At 46.6% G+C, this 22715-nt stretch overlaps 1 protein-coding gene across 11 annotated transcripts in view; it reads right to left on the bottom strand.

Moving 5' to 3' along the window:
• CCSER2 (coiled-coil serine rich protein 2) overlaps positions 1-22715 on the bottom strand; it is a 1037685-nt gene that overhangs the window by 604130 nt on the left and 410840 nt on the right. For all 11 annotated transcript variants that reach the window (XM_069610752.1, XM_069610751.1, XM_069610750.1 and 8 more), the window contains one exon: positions 15838-15928. In XM_069610752.1, coding sequence (XP_069466853.1) covers positions 15838-15928 — 91 coding nt within the window. The remainder of the gene's footprint in view (positions 1-15837; positions 15929-22715) is intronic.

The raw sequence follows: 22715 nt of genomic DNA, 5'->3' as shown, positions 1-22715 counted from the left end.
GGAGCCAAGCTGCTAAGTTCATGGTCTGAGGGCATGGATGCAGTGTCCTGCCCTTGTCTTGTGACAGCATGTTGTACGGGCAGGGAAGTTTCATTGGGGGGGATAGGGACATCTCCATCAAGTGAGCGAACCATGGCTGCCGGGCCCACATTGGGGCTACTAGTATCATGGTAACCTGCTCTTGGTGCATCTTGTGCACCACATTGTTGAGGAGGGGAGTCGGGGGAAAGGCGTAAACAAATTTCCCTGACCATTGAATCAACAGACCGTTCCCCTTGGACTGGTTTTGTGGGTACCTGGAGGCGTAACTTTGGCATTGTGAGTTCTCCAGGGTTGCGAACAGGTCTATTTCCGGGAAACCCCATTGCGTGAAGACGTCTAAGACAATGTTTTCGTGTAATTGCCATTCGTACTCTTTGGGTAGGGGGAAGTCTCTGCTGAGTTTGTCTGCTAGCAGATTGAGTTCCCCTGGTACATGTTGTGATAGTAGGAACATGTTGTGTTTGAGAGCCCACTTCCATATATTCTGGGACAGCTTGGACAGTCCTGGAGAGTGAGTGCCCCCTTGCTTGTTGAGATAGTGCATGGCTGTGGTGCTGTCTGTGAGGACCATCACTGTCTTTCCTTGTAAGTGTTCCTGAAAGGCTTTCAGTGCTTTGAACACTGCTAATAGTTCCAGCAGGTTTATATGCTTGGATGCTAAGCTCGGAGTCCACACTCCGTGAGCAGTCTGATGGGATAGGTGAGCCCCCCCATCCTGTAAGGGATGCGTCTGTGGTTAGAGTGGCTTCCACTGCGGGTGTGGCAAAAGTTTTCCCTAATAACAGGTTTTCCTTTGTCCACCACCGTAGCGAGAGAACCAAGGCCTGCGAGACTACCACCAGATCGTCCCATTGTCCGCTGGCCTGACACCACTGGCTGTAGAGCCACTCTTGCATTGGGCGCAGGCGCGCGTGAGGTACCAAATAAATACATGACGCCATCATCCCTAGCAAGCGCATTGCTTTGCGTACCGTCACCTCTCGACCTGCCACATATTGGGGGATCTGAAACAGCATGTTTTGGACCCTCTCGTTGGAGGGGAAGACGAGGCCGTCCTTTGTTCGAATTAGAGCCCCTAGGAATTGTTTGATTTGGCTGGGGTCTAAGCTGGACTTCTTTTCGTTGATGGAGAAGCCCAGTTGGGACAAAAGGTCTACGGTCCTTTGGGTATTGGAGAAGCATGTTTCGTAAGAATCCCCTGTTATGAGCCAGTCGTCGAGGTACGGGTAAACCGGGATGGATAATCTGCGCAGGTGGGCCGCTGCCACTGCCAGTACTTTCGTAAATACCCTTGGTGCAGATGCTATCCCGAAGGGTAGTACTCTGAACTGATAGTGTTTGTTCTCTATCTTGAACCTGAGGTATTTTCTGTGCGCTGGCAACATTAAAATATGAAAGTATGCATCTTTCATGTCTAGTGTTGTCATGTAATCCCCCTGTGATAACAGTGGGATTACTTCCTGCAAGGTCACCATACAAAACTTTTGGGGTTTGACAAAGTTGTTCGCTGGGCGCAGATCTAATACAGGGCGCATGGTTAAGTCCTTTTTGTGTACAAGGAAGTACACTGAATAAATACCTTCTGTTACCTGAGATAGGGGGATAGCCTCTATCGCTTCTTTTTTCAGTAGCTCTTCTACTTCTTGAAGAAGAATAGTGAGGTGTTCCGGTGTCATGCGTCGGTTCCGTGGGGGTCTGTATTTCGGGGAACCGTTGAATTCGATGCAGTATCCGTGGGCTATGGTGGATAATACCCAGCGGTCTGACGTTATTCCCTCCCATGCTGAAAGGAACGATGTTAGCCGGCCCCCGACCGGTGATGCATGGGAGGGGACCCGAATCTTTGGGTCATTTGTTGGTATTGGGCGTGGGGCCTTTTGGACTGGAGCCGCGCCCTCTTCCTTTGCCACGACGTTGGCCTCTTTGACTGAACTGGGTGCTTTGGTTAGAGGGCCAGTTGGTAGCAGAGTAAAATTGTTGTTGGCTTTGCTGCTGGCGTTGGCCACGAAAGGAGCGTCTATTGCCATAGCTGCGTCTGTTAGGTGGCCTAGAAATTTGGTCAAGAGTCTTGATGGTATCAAACTCCTTTTTCGCATGTTCTAGGGCCTCATCAACTGCTTTCCCAAACAGATGTGTTTGCTCTATGGGCTTATTTATTAGGGAAGCCTGGGTTTCTGGCTTAAATCCCGAATTGCGCAGCCAGACATGGCGTTTGAGAAGTATTCCCTGAACCAGGGAGCGGCCAGCTGTCTCTGCGGCATCTAAGGAGTTTTTTACGATGCCCTGGTTTACAAGAGTTCCCTCTGATATAGTAGCCAACAGGCGTGAACGCAGGGGTTCTGGTGCGTCCTCTGCTTCGCTGCGCAGCTTGCTCCACTGTGCATCTGCGTAGCTAGCTAGTAGGGAATTGTTATTCGCGATCCTGGTTGAGAAGGCGGCGGATGTCGTGATTCTCTTCCCAAGTGCATAGAGCTTCTTGCCCTCTTTGTCAGGTGGTGCCTCACTAGTAGATAGTGGTACCCCTGCTCTTTTTCTTGTGTTAGTCACTACAAGAGAGTCCGGGATAGAATGTCCCCTGATGTACAAAGGGTCAGAAGACGAAGGGCTGAAGAGCTTTTCTATACGAGGGTTGACCCCTCTGACTAAGGCCGGGTTGGAAAGGGAAGGAGTTATTCTTCTCTTTATAGAAGCCAGGAGCGGAATGGACTGGCTGACCGGGGCTTTTTCTTTAATAACCTTCTCTACAAAGTCTATGTCCGGAAGGGTCTCCCTTGTGTCTATTTCAAAATGCGCTGCTGCCTTGCGCAACAGTGCATTAAGTGAAGGCTGGTCATCTATGGGGGAGGTGTTCCCAATAGGTGAGTCCTTGGGAGGAGAAGGATGAAAGACATCAGGGTCTGAGTGCACTGATGGGGATTGCCAAGGCTGCACTGATGGGGAGTGCCAGGGCTGTGAGGCAGCTGTATCTTCTTCCAAAGCCCCTGCACTAGTGTAAGGGTCTTCCTCAAACCTCTCCTCCTCAAGTTCTTCCTCTCCACCTAAACACTCCTCTTCCTGGAGGTATTGCTCCTCTTCAGTGAGGTTATAAGCATCTGAAGAAGGGGTAAACAGCCTAGGAATCTTGACCCTAGGGTCCTCCTGGGTCCATTCTCTTGGTCTTTTGGGTGGGGGTGGGTTTTGGCTACCCAAAAACCTCTCCATCTTTTCCATACAAGAATGGAGTCTTTCCAGGGTCTCATGGGGAACCCCTGAATAGTCTAGAGGGGGGAAATCAGTGTTTTCGGCTTCAAAACGCTTCGAACACTCCCACATCGTCGACGAAAGGTTTCCGTCGCCCTCAGAAAAGCCCTCCGGTAGTTCAGAAGTGCCTTTAGATGGATGGGGCAGTTCCTGGCTACTCTTGTGCTTTTTCGGCGTTTCTATATCCTTGGGTGCGGTATTCGACGTCTGTTTAGTCGTCCGCTTACGTTTGTCCTCGGAAACAATTCTTGCCAGACTCTCGACGACGAGTTCGTCAGTCGAGGGTTCTGGAGTCGGCGTTGCCTGCGTTGCGCGTTGTTTTTCGACGGCCGCTCTATGGAGCGTTACGTCGGATGTTTTTGGGGTAGCGCCCGTATTAGATAAAAGCCCAATCGCTGGTCGCGGCTGCGTTTGCGGGTGGGGCTTCAGACCCTTGCGGTCTGAGGTCGACGCCGGAGTGCCCTGCGTCCCCTTCGGCGCTGGTGGATCCTTCGTCCTGGACGAAGAAGAGCCGTGGGTTGTGTGCTTAGGCCTATGGGGTCTGTGTGCGTCCTTGTCGCCGGGGTGTTCATCCCCATAAGCAGGGCGTGAGCCGAGCCCGTCGGGGCCGGGGACGGACGTCGAGGAGCGCGAGCGCTCCTTCTGGGGGTTGATGACTTCCGTAACGGACGTCGAGTTATCACCCTCCTCGTCACTTTCTGTAACAGCGGCGGCGGGTGAGGAAACGGACTTCGACATCGCGTAGTCCGCCCACCTCTTAACTTTCCGTTCTTTAAGAGTTCTTGGTTTCAAGAGCTTACAGGCCGCGCAGCTGTCCTCTTTATGATCGAGGGGCAAGCAACGATTACAGAGCTTGTGCTTGTCCTTCCAAGTGTATTTGCCCCTACAGCGTGGGCAAAACTTAAAGGGTGTCCTCTCCATAGCTGAGGCAATAAAACCTGGTGATAACAACCCCAAGGGAAAGATAGGGGAGAAAGAAAGACATTCTCGACGAGAAGGTAAAAAGTTCGAAACCCCCACTCTCCCTACTGTATGTTGGCCGGCGAGGCCTGGCCACGTGTTCGGCAGCGCCGAAGGATCTCCTCCGTCTCTTCCCCTCCGTCGAAAACTTGCTCGGCGGGGAAACCGCTTCACAGCTAACGTCGAGGGGAGGGATTTTTAACAATAAGATATATTAAGGACCGAGGTCCGTAGTAATTGTTTAGCAATGTCTCTCTAGGAGCTCCGCGTAAGGCGACCATAAGCTGGGCGGAAAAAAACAATCTGAGGGACCTCGACGCGTGAGGGATTGTGGGTACAACGCACGTCACTATAGGGATAGTGTTACAGACACGCCTTGTCGACGTCCCCTTTTCGACTACGAAAAACAAAATGCAATACTCCGCAGTGACCACTGGATTTCGGACCTATGCACAGCATGTGATTCTAAGCAGATTAACAAACATCAGAAATATATATATGTGCTGTGTTTCATCGTTATTATTCACAGCCCTAGCTGTATTTGTCTCCTAACCGTACCAATCTAAAAGTACTACCTTCACACCGGGGGGGGGGCAGGGGGGGGGACTACATCCTTGATATCTGCAGCTGTGCGTCGAATTCTGTGGCAGGAAAACTGGTGGTCATAGCTCGAGATCCTCTCCAACGGCCATCTGAATTCCTGGTCGTGATACTGTACCGTTTAGAAGATATCGCAGTTCCAGCGGGGTCCGCCTCCTGCATGCGGAGGTCCCGCGGCTGCCAGGCCTGCCCTGACGGCGAAGGAGCCGAGCCCACACCACCCGGAATATACAAGGAGTGCGTGACTTCGCTGAGTACGCACGTGGAGGACGCCGTCTCTCCGGTTCTTGCAGTGAGTCCGCTGCTCTGCATTGCTGCTGCGGGCGGTTTCGATCCATGGCACCCCACTTCCAACTTGCCTTACGAAGCGGTCAGGGTTGATGTAATCCTATTGTCAATTCACTGTAATGCCTGAAGGTTTCACCCCCTCCTTCCTCCCGATACTGCGCAGGCGTGCGGCTGTGATCCTGCTCCTATCTTCAGCGCTGTACCAGTTTGGCTCCCATATTCAGCCCTTAGGCGGGACTCCTGCCATATAACCTGCAATTTCTACTAACACCACCCATTGCTCGCTTCCCAAATGCACCAGTTGACTGCTGCCTTGGGAGCAGGTGAATCGTGGCTCCCCTTTGATCGGTGGGGGGGTCACAGTCCAGTCAGACGCAGCTGAGTCCAGCTGATGTGACAAATACTTGCTCTGTTACCACCACCAGTGTTACTCGACAGTTGACCCTGGTTTTTCTTTGGAGACCTTATAACTACAAATTGTATAGGAGTTTTCATGGATTTGCCTGAATCCCTTGGCCCTTTTCTAGTGTACCTTGCTCCCATTTCGTGCAACCTATCCAGGGTGGGGCTACACCTGTGTATATGAAACTGTACTGGCTTAGACTACCCGGCAACGGCTGGTGCCATACCATTGCTCTTCCTTGCGGCTCTGGATATATGTGCTTGTAAATCCTGCTGATACCTACTGGTGCATAGACTACCTTATTTCTGTTTCAACACCCTAACCACCGCACACAAGCCGGTTCGCCTCTTCCCCGCCGCTTAAGCAGTTCACAACCACCCTGGCTCTGACCTCGAGTAAACCCACACGTCCTGTGAAACGCTGCACATACCCCCCCATTGGGATCCCGCTTTCTGAGTCATTACACAGGATCTGCACGCTGGCCTTTCGGAACCCCATGCCCCTGCGCAGGGCCCACTTCGACGCATACTGCAAACCACGTTCGGGTCTGCTCACCACAACCTGGCTGACGACTAATACACCACCCAGGACCCGGAGATCTCCATCTGCTCGTCCCTGGCCTCTCGCTTTAGCACGGTCCTTCAACTCGTGCGAAACACATACTGTGTGTGGCCCCCCAGGCTCCCCTTGTACAGCTTGATCGCTGAACGTGGACCCCGCCGAAACCATGACAAAAAGGGGCTGGCAAAACACAAAGCTCCATTAACATGTTCGCAAAGGCTCCATCCAAGCTGACTGAAGCCGCTCTAGAGTCTGAGCCTAGCACATCAGCACCTCCTGAATCCGCTGAATCCCAGAAAATGATGGAATTCGTGCAGGAAGAGTTTACAACCCTCCACTCTAAACTCGATGATATAAATGGGACCATGTCATCAATCAAAGCCCACATGGAGAAGACGGACAGCCAAGTCACAGAGGACAAGTGCAGGGTGAGTACTGCAGAGGATGACATAGCTGTCCTCCGATCAGAGGTCACCATATTATCCAGACAGGTGCTTGAGGTCGTCAAGGAGAATGAGGATCTTGAATCGCGCTCAGGACGTAACAATCTCTGCACCATTTGGGTCCCTGAAAATAGAATCAAAGGCCCCATCGAGGACTATGTTGAACGCGCCTTACTTTTGCTACTCGACTCTCCAAAACTCTCCCCACAATTTACAATAGAGCGCGCCCTGATGGCGAAACCAAAGCCGGGTGCGCCCCCGTGCCCCATCATTGCAAGGGTTCTGAACTACAGTGATCTAGATAGATTACTCAGGGCAGCGAGGGCCAAAGGAGAAATCTTTCTGGGATCCTCCAGGATCCACTTATATCATTATTTCTCAGTATCCATACAACAGGAACGCAAAACCTTTCCGACAACCAAGAAAAGATTGCGAGAATTCGGGGTTAAATACTCTATGCTGTATCCAGCAAAGCTCTGGATCGAAAACTCAAATCACATTTCTTTCTTTACTATTCCGGAAGAGACCTCAAAGTTTATTGATGAGTATTTTCCCAGCTGACCATACCTAACCTGGTTACCTCGACTATACTACGTACATCACCATGTAGTACATGTCTGGTCCATGAAGCCCCTAAATTTTGTTGTTAAGTGCTCTTTATTCTAAACCTTGCATTGAATGCGTATCTCCATTCATACACTGTTTAACTCATTGTTGTTCTTTGACCACCTGTCTTGTCTGCTGCATGGGTTATGTACCATGTTAATCCTTAACCTGTTCCCAGCTCGGTAGCATTGCCGCCCTAACTGGTGCACAAGCCCCCAGGCATTGATGCCGTTGTTTTTTGTTTTGTTAGATGGGAGTTGGGTTTTCACTACTCTAATAGGAAGAGGGCTCTGGGTGGGGGAGGAATGGGTTGGGGGTTATAATAAAAAATGCTTAACACGCAAAGAAGGAGAGGAGTACGAGATTATGCCAAGATGTATGTACTTTACCAACGGACACATTTGCTATTTTCTGGTGTAAAGCTACTTATTTTTACAGGAGACACATGCTCTAGCTGAGGGTTGCGTACGATTTGCAAAGATATGGGGCCCCCAAAGATACTACACCGATTACTCCACTCAAAATAGAGGTACTATTCACAAGAGTATTAATTTCCATCACATTGTGTCCCACAAAGACCCCCCTGGGGCGTTATGTCCTTCTCTAAGGCTTACTACACAATAAAGAGGTGGTGCTACTCAACATCTATGGGTCCAACATAGATGACCCGAGTTCTATACACACTTGGCTTCCCTGCTTGCCGGATTTCCCCTGGTACCGATCCACTGGGGAGGGGATTTCAATACGATCCTTGACGTGGACTGGGATAGATCGGGCTGCAAGCACGGTCAACTTTCCAAGGCAAATATTCAGTCTCAATTGGCGATCTCGGATGCATGGAGACTAGTGCATCCCGATTCCCAAAAGGTACTCCTTTTATTCTTCAGTACACGATTCACATTCCAGGATCAATAGGTGGCTTACATCAGACTTACTTGTTAGGAATATCACACATGTCATCCTCCCCAGGATGCACTCAGACCATTTCCCGGTGACCATCTCCCTTAGTTGGAGTACAGAACACAATGAAACCCGATCATAGAGAATGAAGCCGCAGTCACTATCAGACATAGCCTTTAGTGCAGACCTGGAATCTGCTACAGATGATTATTTGGCACTAACTACCGGCTTGGGTAGCACACAAGCCACCCTGTGGGAATCGTTCAAACCCTACATTAGGGACATCGCCATATCCAAAGAATCTGGGATTCTCAGAGTGATCCGGAGGGACATCTCAAGGAGTGAAGCGGCACTCTCCTCCCTTGAGGCCTAATACGCCCAGTCACAGTCCCCATATAACCTTTCCAATATTGGTACAGAACTAGATACGTTGCGCAATCATGCAGAACGCGAAAGGACATTTCCTGTATTGCTAGGAGATATGGGGAAGGAGAGCGGCCTGGTCGTGTCTTGGCTAGACTCCTCCGCCAGGAAACAGGCTCTCCTCATATCCCGGCTATAAAGAACTCTGATGGCTACTTAGCCCTTCTTGCACAGGATATTAATGCAGAGTTCCTTTCTTTCTATGAATCCCTATACTATAATGTCGACACCATTCCTACGCCCGAGATAGACACATACTTCCTCCCTCCCTCTGCGAGGTCATCATATCTGTCCTACTTAAACAAGGTAAAGCTCCCACTCAATGCGGATCATACCGGCCCCTCTCCCTCGTTAACTGCGACGTCAAGATTTACGCTAAAACTTTAGCCATGCAATTGACCCCTTACATGTCCTTCATTATCCATCCCGACCAGTCGGGATTTATCCCTGGGAGATCTACCTCCCTCAACCTGCATCGGCTGTTTAATATTATCAGTCGAATTGACCCCAATACTCGGGCTGTGGCGGCTACCCTCGACATGCAGAAGGCTTTTGACTCAGTCTCATGGAGCTACATCTGGCAAGTACTTCAGAAATGCAATTTTGGGCCCTGTTTTCGATCCTGAGTCGAGTTGTTATATTCAAATCCGATGGCCAGGGTCCTTACTGAGGACAGGTTTTCGCCTCCCTTTCGTATAGCCCGGGGCACAAGGCAGAGTTGCCCCTTTTCCCCCTTGATTTTTGCCATAGCCATAGAACCCCTAGTGGACAGGATGCAACAGATCAATTCACACCGGGGTCTGAGATTGTCAGGGACGCCGGACATTATTTTCTTATATGCAGATGGCGCCTTACTCTTCATTCGCTCACCAGCGCACAACCTTGCCCCGGTCCTGGAAGACGTCATCCACTTTGGGCAAATATCCGGACTCCAGGTAAATTGTTCTAAATTAACTCTTTTTCCACTTACTGATGCCACCCGCAACACATTCCTATGGCACTACGGTGAAGTTCGACTTAAACTCGACACATTAACTGCTCCCATGGATGGCGGCGGCTTTGGAGCTCCCAACTTTGAAAGATATTGGCTGGTCGCCCAGGTGCAATTCGCATCACACTACTTTACCATTACAAATCCTCCCCCACATGTTAGGCTTGAGCATCGTGCGGTGGAGGGGCGGGATATTTGCTATTTGGTTCTTTCTCCCCCATGTCTTAAATGTAACCCCCTGGATTCTGTGGGCACCATGTTCCTAGCTTTATCCAAAATATGGACCTTGTCCAACGTTTCTCACCAGTTTACCTCTCTGGAATTTCCTCTCGGGAGCCCGCTGTATTCCCTCGCCTATAGTATGCCACTGGGTGGCTGCAGGGTTTGAAAGCATTCAAGATTTCTTCGACAAAGGTAACGTCCTAGAATGGCCAGACCTACCCGCAGCCTCACAGTGGAAGCCATCCATCTGGCTCCAATACTCAGGCCTCTGAGCGATTTGAGCTTTCCTGCTATACCCTCTGATAATCCTATATTAGCTGAAATCCTGAATGCTAATGCTCCCAGAGGGAAGGTTTCCAGATTGTACACTTTACTACAGTCCAAAGCTACTCCCCCATTTGATAAACTCAAACGCTCCTTGGCGGAGGACATGGAAGTTGACATGACTGATCAATGCTGGAATCGTATATGTGCACGTACTCACAATGTATCATTTAATTCCAGATTCAAACTTATTCAATTAAAAATTTTACACAGATTTCACTACACCCCAATCCGATTACACCGCATCACTGCCCCAGGTGTGAATATGAGGATGTGACTTATATACATATGATTTGGTCCTGCCCTTACCTTGCTCAATTCTGGGTGGATATCTGCTCCACGATATCTGATGTCGTGGACCACGAAATTACCCCATCCCCGCTAAAGTGCCTTTTTCATGAATTTCCTGGTCTTTGTCGAGATTCCAAAAAGTTGGCAGGGCCCTGCATGCTTCTCGCAGCACACTGTATACCGTTATGCTGGCTACGGCCCCATGCGCCTACGCATTCACAGTGGCTCAATGCCGTGACCTGGGCCTCAGACACAGAGGCATGGGCAGTCCTGCAACCTCCAATGTCCAAACCCAGGAATATCTGGACCCCATTTCGCTCTTACATTTCATCTACCTCAGCCAATGATGATGATGGATCGATCACACCTTCTCCTACCAATGCTTCTACCTGAAGTATGGCATTAATTGTTGTGTTACTGGTATGCCTCAAATGTTGTCTGGTGTAAAGACCCCTCTGCCTGATTGTTGATACCGTATACCAACTGTTTGTCAATACTGTAACTGCTGATTTCTATTTATGGCTCACTCTTCTATTGTGTTAAGCTCAATAAATAAAGTTTTTTTAAAAAGTGCTACCTTCACATAACTACCTTATAGTATTATTGTTGTATTTTATACCTGTCTGTACCTAATTATACACTTGCTATCATCCAATTTATAACCGTGTATTTGTATCGGCTATCACTCCTTGCGTAACCTTGTAATTGCGCGCAGCTTTTATCTGCATTTGTTATCATCCATGTGTAACTATGTAATTGCGCCCTGATACCTCAGGGTTCAGTGCGCCAAACAAATAAAACAAACCCTGCCACCAGCATGGGCTACTTCTAATAATCATAGTTTTGGTACAAGGTTGCATATCTTAAATGCAGCCCTGGTACTGCAGAGTCTTGGCTGTCACTGAAGCTATAAAATGGGCATCTGTGACCCTTGAACCTGCTCTGTGTCACTGGTAGAGAAGGCACTGCAGATCAGGATACTGATGCAGAGGGTCACAGGTAGACGCTATGCTTTTGGCATGGAGCTTGTGAAAGGGGAATCTGATCAGCAGATTGCCCTTCCAGAGATCGAATTACTGAATCATTTTATTAATTAATGAAAGTAAGCTACACCCATGCCAGATGGCAATTCCTCACACTGACCATTCTGTGGCACAGAAAAACATTGTTGGGTATTTTTTCACTGCATCTTTCTTTCATATACTTTAAATGGCTTAAAAAGTGTACTTCCTTGCCAGGAATACCCTTCTGGGTTTTGTAGATCTTCCTGGAATACTTCATTATCATTCATTTGTTTCTGATGACATTTACTCCAATGTTCCCCATATTGACTTCTTTTATATGAGGATTTGTGTATATTCTGTCTTTCAATTTTACTTGGTTGATATTCAAAATAACTTTTCAGTTTTTCATATGCCTGTCGCCCTGGGGTCCCCAACAGCTATGGGCAGACTCACCGGTGTCCGATGGCGTCTCCGACCTGTGGCATGTTGCTGCGGTGCAGTTTCCACTCTGGGGAGCCTTCTCCTGCTTTGCAGGCCCCCCATGTAGTTCTCCCGCCGGCTCTGCACTCTCCTGCCAGTAGAAATGCTGCTGTTTGACAAGACCGCGTTCCCAAACGCTTTGGTGCTGCAGCTGGCCTTTCAGTGGTCCAGTCCACGGCATCCGCTGTGCTTCTCCCAGTCTCGCGTTTCTCCGGTAGGTTATGCTCACAAGCGGTTGCTTGGAAGTGCCTGCCTCCCTCATCATAGTGGTTTCTGTACCTCTGCTTCAGCCTTCCTCTCTGCTTGCCCACTCTGCATCTCTCTTCTCTATAACTAGTTTCCACGTTTAGCTTAGCGTTCCCTTTAATCCACAAACTAATTTGAAGAGGGATGGGGAATGCTACAACTCCTTCCACCTCCCACGAAATTCAGGATGTGGAAGAAGGCTAAGAAACACTGAAATCACCCATTCTATTTCGGACCGATTCCCATTGGTCCAATGATTGACAAGTATGTGGAGAGATACCCCCCCCCGGACCCCTCAGCCAGCCATACGCCCTCACCCAGCCCTACAGACCAGGTGCAGCACGAATTTACCCCAGCATGGGTGAGGAGTCCCAGGTCAAAACCAAAGACACCTCAATTGACAGTCTCGATGAAAGCACCAAGAAGGCATGTTGCTGACATCGTTAGAGACACCACGACACAGCTGCGTTAGACATGAAGCACACGTGCCATCCGCACTTCGGGACACAAACACGCACTCTAATACATGAAGAACACAATCGTACATTTCTACAGTTAGAGGACACATACACAAACCATCATTGCTTTTATTATTTTTGTCACTAGCCAGATGCAGCAACGCAGAAACCGCAAGAAGCAAGAGATCCTGAGCAAAGCTTGCAGATGGCTTATATGCGAATAACCTTATGGAACTGCGGGAATACTTATGGGACATGACAGAACCAAGTGTGACCAACCTATGTAGAATGGAGTTTAGCATGGACACTGCAGAAACCGCATTATAAGGTTTTAGGAAAATTACAACAGGCCTCTCAGCAAGAGTTGAGCTGAGCTGAATTGAGGGTGCACAGAGAGCAAGACATGTGAGACAGGACCTGCAGCCAAGGCCACAAGATACGGATGACATTCCACTCCCTAAACGACAAAGGCACAAGCTGCAGTAAATACAAATAACTCATAATTCAGAGCTGCACAAATTCGTGGTCTCTGAACACGCGACTCTGCCGAAGCAGACCAGCGCTGGGAAAGAGCCAATCTCAGGCTACCAGACAGAAGACTGCAACAAATATGCTACAATATGAGACAAGTGTTGCACCGAGCAAAATAGCACTCTCAGACAAAGGTGGTACACACAAGTTACAATGCAGACACATAGTCATTCTTTTACCTAGACGAGGTACACCGAGATCTGAGAATCTTTGCAGATCCGAGGCCTGTGGACGTCCGCTCTAGACAACCACAGTTCAATATCCTAGGGGTGGGTAGCAATGGACAGGAACCAATAGTAAGACCCTCACATTGCAAGATTGTTATAGATGGTGACTTGGGGATGGACCAGGCCAGCCACCGGAAATGCGAGAGATGAGAATCTTGGAAGACCTAAGGCCTGGGGACGTCAGCTCTAGACAACCACAGTTCAATATCCCAGGGGTGGGTAGCAACGGACAAGAACCAATAGTAAGACCCTCATACTGCATCATTGTTAGTGACTTGGGGATGGACCAGGTCAGCCACCTGACATGCAAGGGCCAGTAGAATAACATGAATAGTGTCCATTATAGGTAGAAAAATACTCTGTACCTAATTAGGAGGGCCAATAGGTTTTTTGGAGAAGGGCCCCAAGTTGTGACGTGGCGCTGACGCCAAACTAGGGTAAAACCGGCCTGTGAGTGGAAAACGAACACGACGTGCATGGATTTCTCCTGGTCCTGTGCTGATCCCTGTTTTTCGTTGTTGTAATAAACAGCAGTTTGAACTTGCTGTTGACGGAATCCTCAGTTTATGCTGGAGAGGATGTTGGGCCTTCCAAGAGTCCGCAGACTTCCAGTGTCCCTCCGGTATACCTGGGAGTTCTTCCCAACACCACCTTCTTCCTCATCACAGTACTTGAGGCTTTATGGGAGTGGAGTACATTGAAAATTACATTGTTTCAGATTTGCGTTTAAAACAAAAACAGGAGATATTACATGTGTATATGTGGTATGAGTGGTTTTCTGTTCAGATTGTTTTGCAGGAAGGGGTTTCATAAATAATGAGAGGGATTTGTAAAGTGACAACAAACCAGCAAGCATTCAGGGATGATGAAGTCTTCTTCATTATGAAGTGAAGAATGCTGTGTCTTACCAAGTGATCCTCCCTCATAATTCCACGTCAGGATCAGGTAACGGCGGCCGTCCCCTGGCCACATGGGAGGAGATTCTTATAGGGGAATTAGCGATGATTTCATAGTATTCATCACAAAATGTTGTATTTTGCATATACATTAACAGTTTTTATATAGATATATCATGCACAGTTCATAACTATCAGCAGCAAGCAGCATCATAATACGGTTCCCTGGGCACAGTAACTAAAGGATGAAGCAGTGAGACTTTACAAATGGAATTTTCAATGGCAGAGAAATCCTTAATGAATCCCTCAATCACAATTTAATTTCCTGCCACAACTTGTAAATTGTGGGTTTTTCGTGCTGCATGCCATGAAGGGGACTATGCTGGTTCTGGCATACTTTTTTTTAAAATGAGTAGGATTATTCTAGCGGCACAAACCTTTCTGCTGTTTTTTTTTTTTGTTTTATTTTTTAAATAAACACAGAATGGAAGGCTTCAGATGAGCATTCCATTGTATGCATGTGTTGTGTACTGCTGGTACCGTGCATATCTTTGTACTAGATGCTCTAAATCCAATAGTTTACTAGCTAAAAGATTTTAGAAAATGGACCTTGATTTCATTTTGTCCGAAAAAGCAATTTGAAGGTACATCTCCCCTTTGCTCCCCCAACGCATGACATGCTACACTCGGAGAGTTCTTTGCAACCATCAAGATCTGCGATGCGAGTTGAATTGCCAGTTGTGAGACGGTAGAGAGAACAAAGTTGTAGCAATTCTGTTCCTCTCAGATCAGCGTTTCATGTTCAGAGGGCAGGGCAGCACATGGACCCCCTTTCCTTCTACATATGCAAAGTGTAACACTTAAAAAGGTATTCAAGCATTCCAACAATTAAAGAATGTGTAAAAGCTAGACATATGTGCAAGGGTCCCAAAATTGGATGGTATTGGTTTTATAAGCAGGTCTGCAAAATAGAACTAATCCTGTACAAAGAAAACATCACCACATTTTTCATAACACAAAAAACACTGGTTTACAGAATAACAAATCACTTTCTAATCACAGAATAACAAATCACTTTCTCAAACAAGGCTTGCTACCTCATATTTTGGAAGACCTGTAAAGAACTGATGTTAATACTGCCCAACTCAATTGCACTTATTAAGACCAACCACGCAAGGACGAAGGTGGAGTCTGGCTTGTTGGACTTCAAACCTGTAGATATTTATTTTATTTTTGAACATGCATAAGTAAAACCACCTTGCAACGCATGTATATATTTCTGCAGATGCTTAATCCACTGAGCTATTTTAGATCGTGTCACTTTTCACTATCCCCTGAAGTGAACAGGAAAATAAATCTGATAGAGATTGAAAACAACAAAAACACATTATAGATTCACAATCCAAATCAACAATTTGAGTCCCTTAGCACTCACGAGCCCCACGTGGATCTGAAAATAAAAGGGGTTCGAGGATAGGTCACGTTAAACCATTTACCTAAAAGCGTTTTTATCGAATTCTTCCGGTTTATGAAAACCCAAGCAATATATTTGCCATTGTTCCACCAGGACGCCAATCAAACGTGTAAGAACAGGTAGCAAGCGGAGTGCCTGATGAGATGCTGATGAATCATCGTCCAGAGCAACATTTTGGGCCGGGCTGCCAGACCACATTCAAACCAGATTTGAAAGTTTATACTAACCACAAGCGCTGGGTGTGTCTTCAGGAAGATCCACGTCCAACATAAGATCGTCATCCTCTATGTCACAGGAGTCGAGGTTATTCAGAACATCCTGCAAAACAATTATGCAATATGAGAGAGAGAGAAGTGTCGAGGTGTTTCTTAGGAAACAAGCATACCACTTAAGCTGCCTCACATTAGCACACAGAACAGACGGGCAGCAGCTGAATACATGCTCACCCTTATGGCTTTAAGAAATGCATTTCATACGCTATGTGTAAAGGTTTCAAGTTAAGAGTACATTTTTCAGCTCAATTCATATTTTTACTGCGGTTTCTTAACTTCCTTCGGCAGCATACAACACCTGGAGCTGGTAAATATTGTCTAATTATTAACACAAAAATAAAGTGACCAACAAGTCCTCTGTGGAATTTGTTTTTGGTGTTTTATACATGCAGCACAGCACGCAGAAAACAATGCCTGCGAGTGCCACAGAGCAATTCTGATGACCCATGTTCTCGCTCAGTTTATAAACCATTCCCCTCTCAAGCCAAAAGAAAACAGCCCACAGGGTACGAAAGGCTGTACATCAAAGGGCAGATTTAACTGTGTGAAGAATTCAGGCCGCTAGGCAGAGTAGTAGGTGAATCATTTATGTCAAGCTTTCCATCATCTGACGTTTGCAAACTAGCGACGCAGGCATGCCTATACGAAAGGTATTGTTGAGACAGCCTGATGAAATTGCTCAATGCAATCAAATGAAATAAAAGGAATGCTTTGTGGAAAAGGTGCCTGTGAGGAATTGCCATCTGGCAGTGTAGCAGACGCCCTGGCTTTTTAAAATATTCATTAATAAAATGATGCAGGAAATTCCATCTTAGAAAGGGTGATCTACTAACCGGCTCCCACTTTCATAAGCTCCATGCGGGAGCATAATGTAGACTTGGAGCTGAATCAGTACTCTGCTCTGCAGCACCTACTCTTTTTTGGCACAGAGCAGGTTGAGGGGCCACAGGTGCCCGCTTGACCACTGCACGGACAACCAAGTCACTTCAGCAAAAGGACTGCATTCACAATGTGCACCTCTGTTACCAAACCACCGAATTTTGAGAGTTATCCTGGTGTCAGTTGTCAACGTTAAATACAAGCCATACCTGAGTTTAAGGTGTGGTGACTAGTATCTCTCAAACATTTTACAACCACATCAATTTGACATCATACATGTGTCGGCACCTTAAGCCCAGCTCAGCTGTGGAAGAGTTGTGTGTATTCTGGTCAGACAGCCTAACACTGCCAACTGGCAGGGCAGGAGACTGCATAGCTGTTTGAGGTTGGGTAACACGTCTCTCCGGCAAGACAGCCTCCCACAGCAGGAGATGTCCTGGGAAACAAGAATCAAAGGGCACACCCATCCCAAATGGACTAGCCCCACACCAAGGGCCAGCATACCAAAAAGGCTTTCAGTGCTATGGACAAGGGGAGGGGATAGATAGTGTAGACTGAGCTCAGACTAGCTGAAGGATTCCATCATCTGGTTTCTTTCAGAATCGCTTTCCTTTGGTCTCCCCTGCTTCCGTTAGCCCATAGCACTTTGGGTAGGTTATTAGAAGGCAAAGACTACTTGTCTCAAGCACAGGGATTGGAGCCCAAAAACAGGCTTGCTGCAGTCCAATCACCTGTGGACGTTTGCCTTTGAAAGTAGGGTCCTCCCACTGCTCAAGATGAATTTGAGAAGCAAACACCGAGGTGGAATTCATTTGGGTCGCTTTAGGGAGATTTGACCTTTCCAAAGCCCTAAACCAGTGAGGTGAAGGACCAGTCCAAGACGGAGGCAAGCTCGGTCCCCTACACACTCCCAGTGTACATTGGGATTGACTCTTGCAGAGGTCCAGGATCTGCTACTCTGCACCAAACCTCCCTAGGCTTGGAGAGCAGAACCCTGAACTGACTCATTCTGTCCTAGAGCCCCTGAAGGGGGTCTCGCATCATCTGGAAGACCAGATCAGCTAAGGCTCCCTGTTCAGCAACATCGAACCAGTCAAACCACATATGAACTGTGTTTGCAGCTAGAGGGACAGGCCGGCAGCTTTTGGCACTCAACTGAACCTTCAAACGAATGTGCTTGCAACTTCAAACAAGCTCAACGCAGCATTATATCCTTGCAAAGTCCATCACTTGCTCAGCTCGAATCAACCACTCATCGCCAGACTCTGACTCAAACTGCTGGAGTGTCACTCATCAACTTGAATCAGCAGTTACTGAATGACTTGGGCCAGCTTGACCTAATCCCCGCTTCATCAAATCCCACACCGGAACATCAGGATCACAGCTTCGAACTATCATCGGGCCGCAATTGGAACTGCTTGAGTGTTACGCGACAACCTTAACCAGCGGTTAAGACGCCTTAAACTGGCACAACCCCAAAGCAATCCTGGTGAACACTCCTACTGAATAACTCGAACACAGCCTTCGAATCGCTCTGAGCCACTGCATTCGAACCAACGCCAGTGCACCCCTTAGGCCAACACGACTCGCTTCACCCGAACTTGGTTTGATCCATTCACACAACAGCTTGAAGACGGTTTAAAAGTCTTCGAACTTCCAAAGACCAGCAGAAATGTACTATTGACCCAGAACTACCATGTTTGGGCCCAAGAGATTGGTTAGGTCACTTGTGCACCTTTTCACAGAAAAGCATAATTTTTTAAGAACATTGTGGTTGTTGAATTGCCGTTCTGTGCAGCTTTCCTTCTACTGCATGTTTGGGCCCAAGAGATTGGTTAGGTCACTTGTGCACCTTTTCACAGAAAAGCATAATTTTTTAAGAACATTGTGGTTGTTGAATTGCCGTTCTGTGCAGCTTTCCTTCTACTGTATATTCTGTGTTCTTTATTCAGGAGTGGGTTTTGTATAGTGTTTTTCTATTTAGTTGTTACTGCAGATGGTGTATTTAGTTAAAGTATATAGATCGTTATAGAAACTTAATTGGACATTCCCTTTATTTTGGACTGTTATACTTCGCAGTTTGTGTTGCTATTGAACCACATTCACCCACCCTCTTGAGAGTATAGTTTCCCTCCACCCACGTTACCACAAAAAACAGAGGGTATATCTCTTGGCTGTGCCCGTTTCACCTTAATGATTTTATCACTGTTGGTTTGTAAACGGTGGCAGATTAATAGGTGGTTTAACCACTCGTCCTTTTGTCACAGTGCTAATTTGCAGGTCTCCACCAGTGGCACATGACTTGTTCAAGGGCTAGCTTAGAAATGGCATTGCCTTTTACAAATTAATCACATAAGAAATGTAGTTCCCACCAATTCTTGGCAATTATCAAATCATGCTGCCAAGAGACAATCAAAGGCATCAAACATGGATCGTACGCACTGTAGCGTGATATCTGCTAGCCACTTCAGTCTAAAACCAGCATTGGCAATGCCAATAACTCGTGCTTTTGTGTAGGCATGGGAAAGGCACTTGGCAGGCACATCCGTAGTGGTATTAACTGTCTATTGATGGTAGAAGGTGCACAATGGTTTGAGTACCTGGGCATCCAACAGCAATGCCTGGCAAATGCCCAATACGTGGGCACATGCAAAACCGTTGGCTTTGCCAATGTTTGTTTTTAACAAGACTTCAGTGACGGACACACTGAGTGCTTATACATAGAGTGGCTGAAGGCAACCCGGTTAAGACACCCTAAGCGGGTTTACAACTCCAATTAAGTCATTCACTCACAGAAGACTGCTTTGAATAAAAAATGGCAGGCACTTCGAGTGCTAAGTTTGATGGCGAGGCTTCATTAAAGCGAGCTAAAGGTTCACATGAAGTGTTTTGGGCGGGGAAGGAACTTTGAGAATGGCATTACGGATTAGCATGACCATGGGCAGTCAATGGGTGGGCAAATAGCCAAACAATGTCTACAAGCTGTGTGTCCCTCCTCATGTGCCATTTCCCCCTATCTGTATTGTAATGCAATAGTTTCAGCTTATAGGTGTCGCAAGCAACAGCCAATAGCCCAACCTAAGAACAAAGCTAGCGGTGCAGTGTTTCTCACTTTGAGCAGTTTACATCAGAAAACATGCAACCTCAATCCACAAAAAGTGTGGTTTGGACAATTTGGTAACTTTTGAAAGCTAGGAGGCTACAACAAACACTGACAGAAATCGCATCTCTGTCAATGTGGTCCCCTCTTGAAATCACACGGTTGTCATGTTTTCTTTCTTCACATGAACACAATGATGGACCTTACTCTCTGTACAGAATAGACTTAACTCCATTTTAATAAGAATCTGTTTGCCTGCTCACTTCGGATGATCGTGAAAAGATTGCGACAGGATACATGTAGGTAAGCAAGCTCAATGGACTAGGGCATCATCTGTAGAGGTCAGAGTTCCCTGAAGAATTTCACACCCTCTCTTCCGTCGAAGTAAAACAGTACCATTGATTTGGCGAATAACGCATACAACCAAAAAAAAAAAAAAAGGAGTACCATTAAGGGGGCTTATAACGCACACTATAGTGCCTCAGGAGGATTCAAATTGTCAAGTCCACTGTATAAACGTGTAGCAATTATTCATTCAATCAAACAAAAAACAAATGTCATGTTATCTGCCAGGAGAACAAAAATGTACAAGAATGACCATTGACTTACCTGCAACTTGTCTGGGAAGAATGTTATGTGCACAATTCACAGAAGTGCCACGATGACTTCAACTTCAATAAAGGTTTTTAGGGAACCAAACAACACCCGAACAGACGGCAGGACTATAAAATTGAGAGGCTCTAACTAGAAGGCAGATTTACTTCCTGCATGAGGGATATCTTGCAATAGGAATATCATAATTATGCACATCAAATTAGATGTTTTCTAGACATTAAGTGCTATAATGGGGTCAAAATCTTTTAATTATTTAAACATACCGTTGTTTGCACACACCTCTTGGACTACGTTGACAGAAATAAGACTAGAACATTTCCTGTCCTCTTCTCAAAAAAAGAGACATTTCCTGCATTCTAAGATGAATACTTAAGGGTAACAGTAAACAGGATATCGTCTAGACGCATCACTTATAGAATTAAGAAGCCCAACCTATTCTTTAGCCGAATCATTTGAGGGCCCCTTTAGAACACACTATATATTTCTTTTCCAAAAAAGCGGGGTAAGCGGTGCCCTTTATATCCCACCTGCACTCAGCCACCACAGTCCAGTGATGTTCTCCTCCAAGAGTGCTTTCAAGCCTCATGAATCAGGGAGACAGAGGAGGTTCAGGAGAGCAAGGTTAAATCCTTAAGTACCAGGATGTTAATGCAAGGAATTCTTGTTTCTGTAGTTTGGAAGTCTTCATACAATGTCACCGGAAGTAAATATTAACAACGGACTATGAGATAATGAATGGGTTTATTGTTTGGCAGAAGGCAGGATGTGTGAACCGGAAGGCCTAGCAGTATTTTCAAGAATACTCTGAAGTTTATATTCTGGCAGGTGACCAGTGATCTATAAAAGGTGAAGAGTCTGGAGTAGGGACAGGTCAATTAGGTCCGTACCTGATAGGTGTGGGGCGTGGTGTTTTCCTTTGACTGTACATAACAAATAAAGATACCTATTTGTTAAACCCTAAATTGATGCATGAGCCTAGTTTCTTTGACATGATATAGGTTGAACCCCCTTCAGACATTCTGACGCCCCCTCCAATTTAGAATTGGGAAGGTCTGACATCCTGTAATACAAGTCCACTAAAGAAAACAAGAAACCCTTCCAACTCACCACACAAAACTAATCATGGTAAAATATCCTATCGTAATCTACTGCCATTAAAAGAATTGCGTGTGAAAGAATCTGCTCACCGCCGCCTGTCTGGAGCACTGCGCACCCTGGGTGTATGCCATGGAAGGTTCAGACACTATCAGATTAATTGAACTTAAAATGGCTCCAAAAAGCACACCTTAGGCATTTCAAAACATCCAGAAGCGATGGGGTCACTTTCAGCAATTCTATACAACAATGGGACAATCTTTTGTGATCACTACTTCTTTTCACATTCTAGTATGGGCATTTTATATTCTTGTCAGAATGTTGTGGTCTCAAGTATTTTCTTTTTAAATATTATACCACATAAGATGATAGTTGCTCATGTCACTTCAGGACTGTGCAGGTACACTTATGCTTTTTTAATTTCAGGGTGCCAGTTACTCTGAAGACAGATTGGGTGGAGACACTCACCGGTCCATCCTCGGACTCAGCTCAGGTCTAACTGACACTCATGGAACCATACATGCATCACATTAACCCAACATTCTCTGAGCTGTCTTACATCCACATGCACCAGCATTCTACCTTAAGAGGAACAGCCAAGGAGGACCAGTGACAAGCACTTCAACCAGCTTCATATACTCCAGACTCACGCTCGATGTAGCAGTTGTCGCACTGAAATGCCATCATCGGAATAGGTCAAACAGCAATGCTTCCTTTTAGGAGCCCTTTTACACCATGATGTACGATTAGAAAAGAAGTGTCTTGAGTCTGGGCAATTAGTCTGCTTATACAGCAGGACAGTACCATGCTCTGAACTCTCTGCTTGTTCATAAAAACAAACAGGTTACGGTTCGAGGTGTTAATGTTGTATACAAACTGTTCAGGCCATGAGTGCATAACAATTCGGCATACTCACAGAAATCAGAATGTGAGTGTATGCCCATTGATAATAGCGGTATAATAGCGGCCTATTAACATATAATGATCAAATGCACTGGGTGAAGCTCCCTGTAGATCCTTATATGCTTCTATGTCAGGGCTTTGGTTGAATCTAGAAATACAGATTTACAAAGCTTCCAAACCCATGGTTCTGCTCCATCTCAGTAATCTGAGAATGCCAGTAGACTAGACCTCAACTTAATAG

Source organism: Ambystoma mexicanum, chromosome 8, assembly GCF_040938575.1.
Source record: "Ambystoma mexicanum isolate Mex_15411 chromosome 8, UKY_AmexF1_1, whole genome shotgun sequence".
NCBI lineage: Eukaryota > Metazoa > Chordata > Amphibia > Caudata > Ambystomatidae > Ambystoma > Ambystoma mexicanum.
This window is presented reverse-complemented; position numbering and strand designations above follow the sequence as displayed.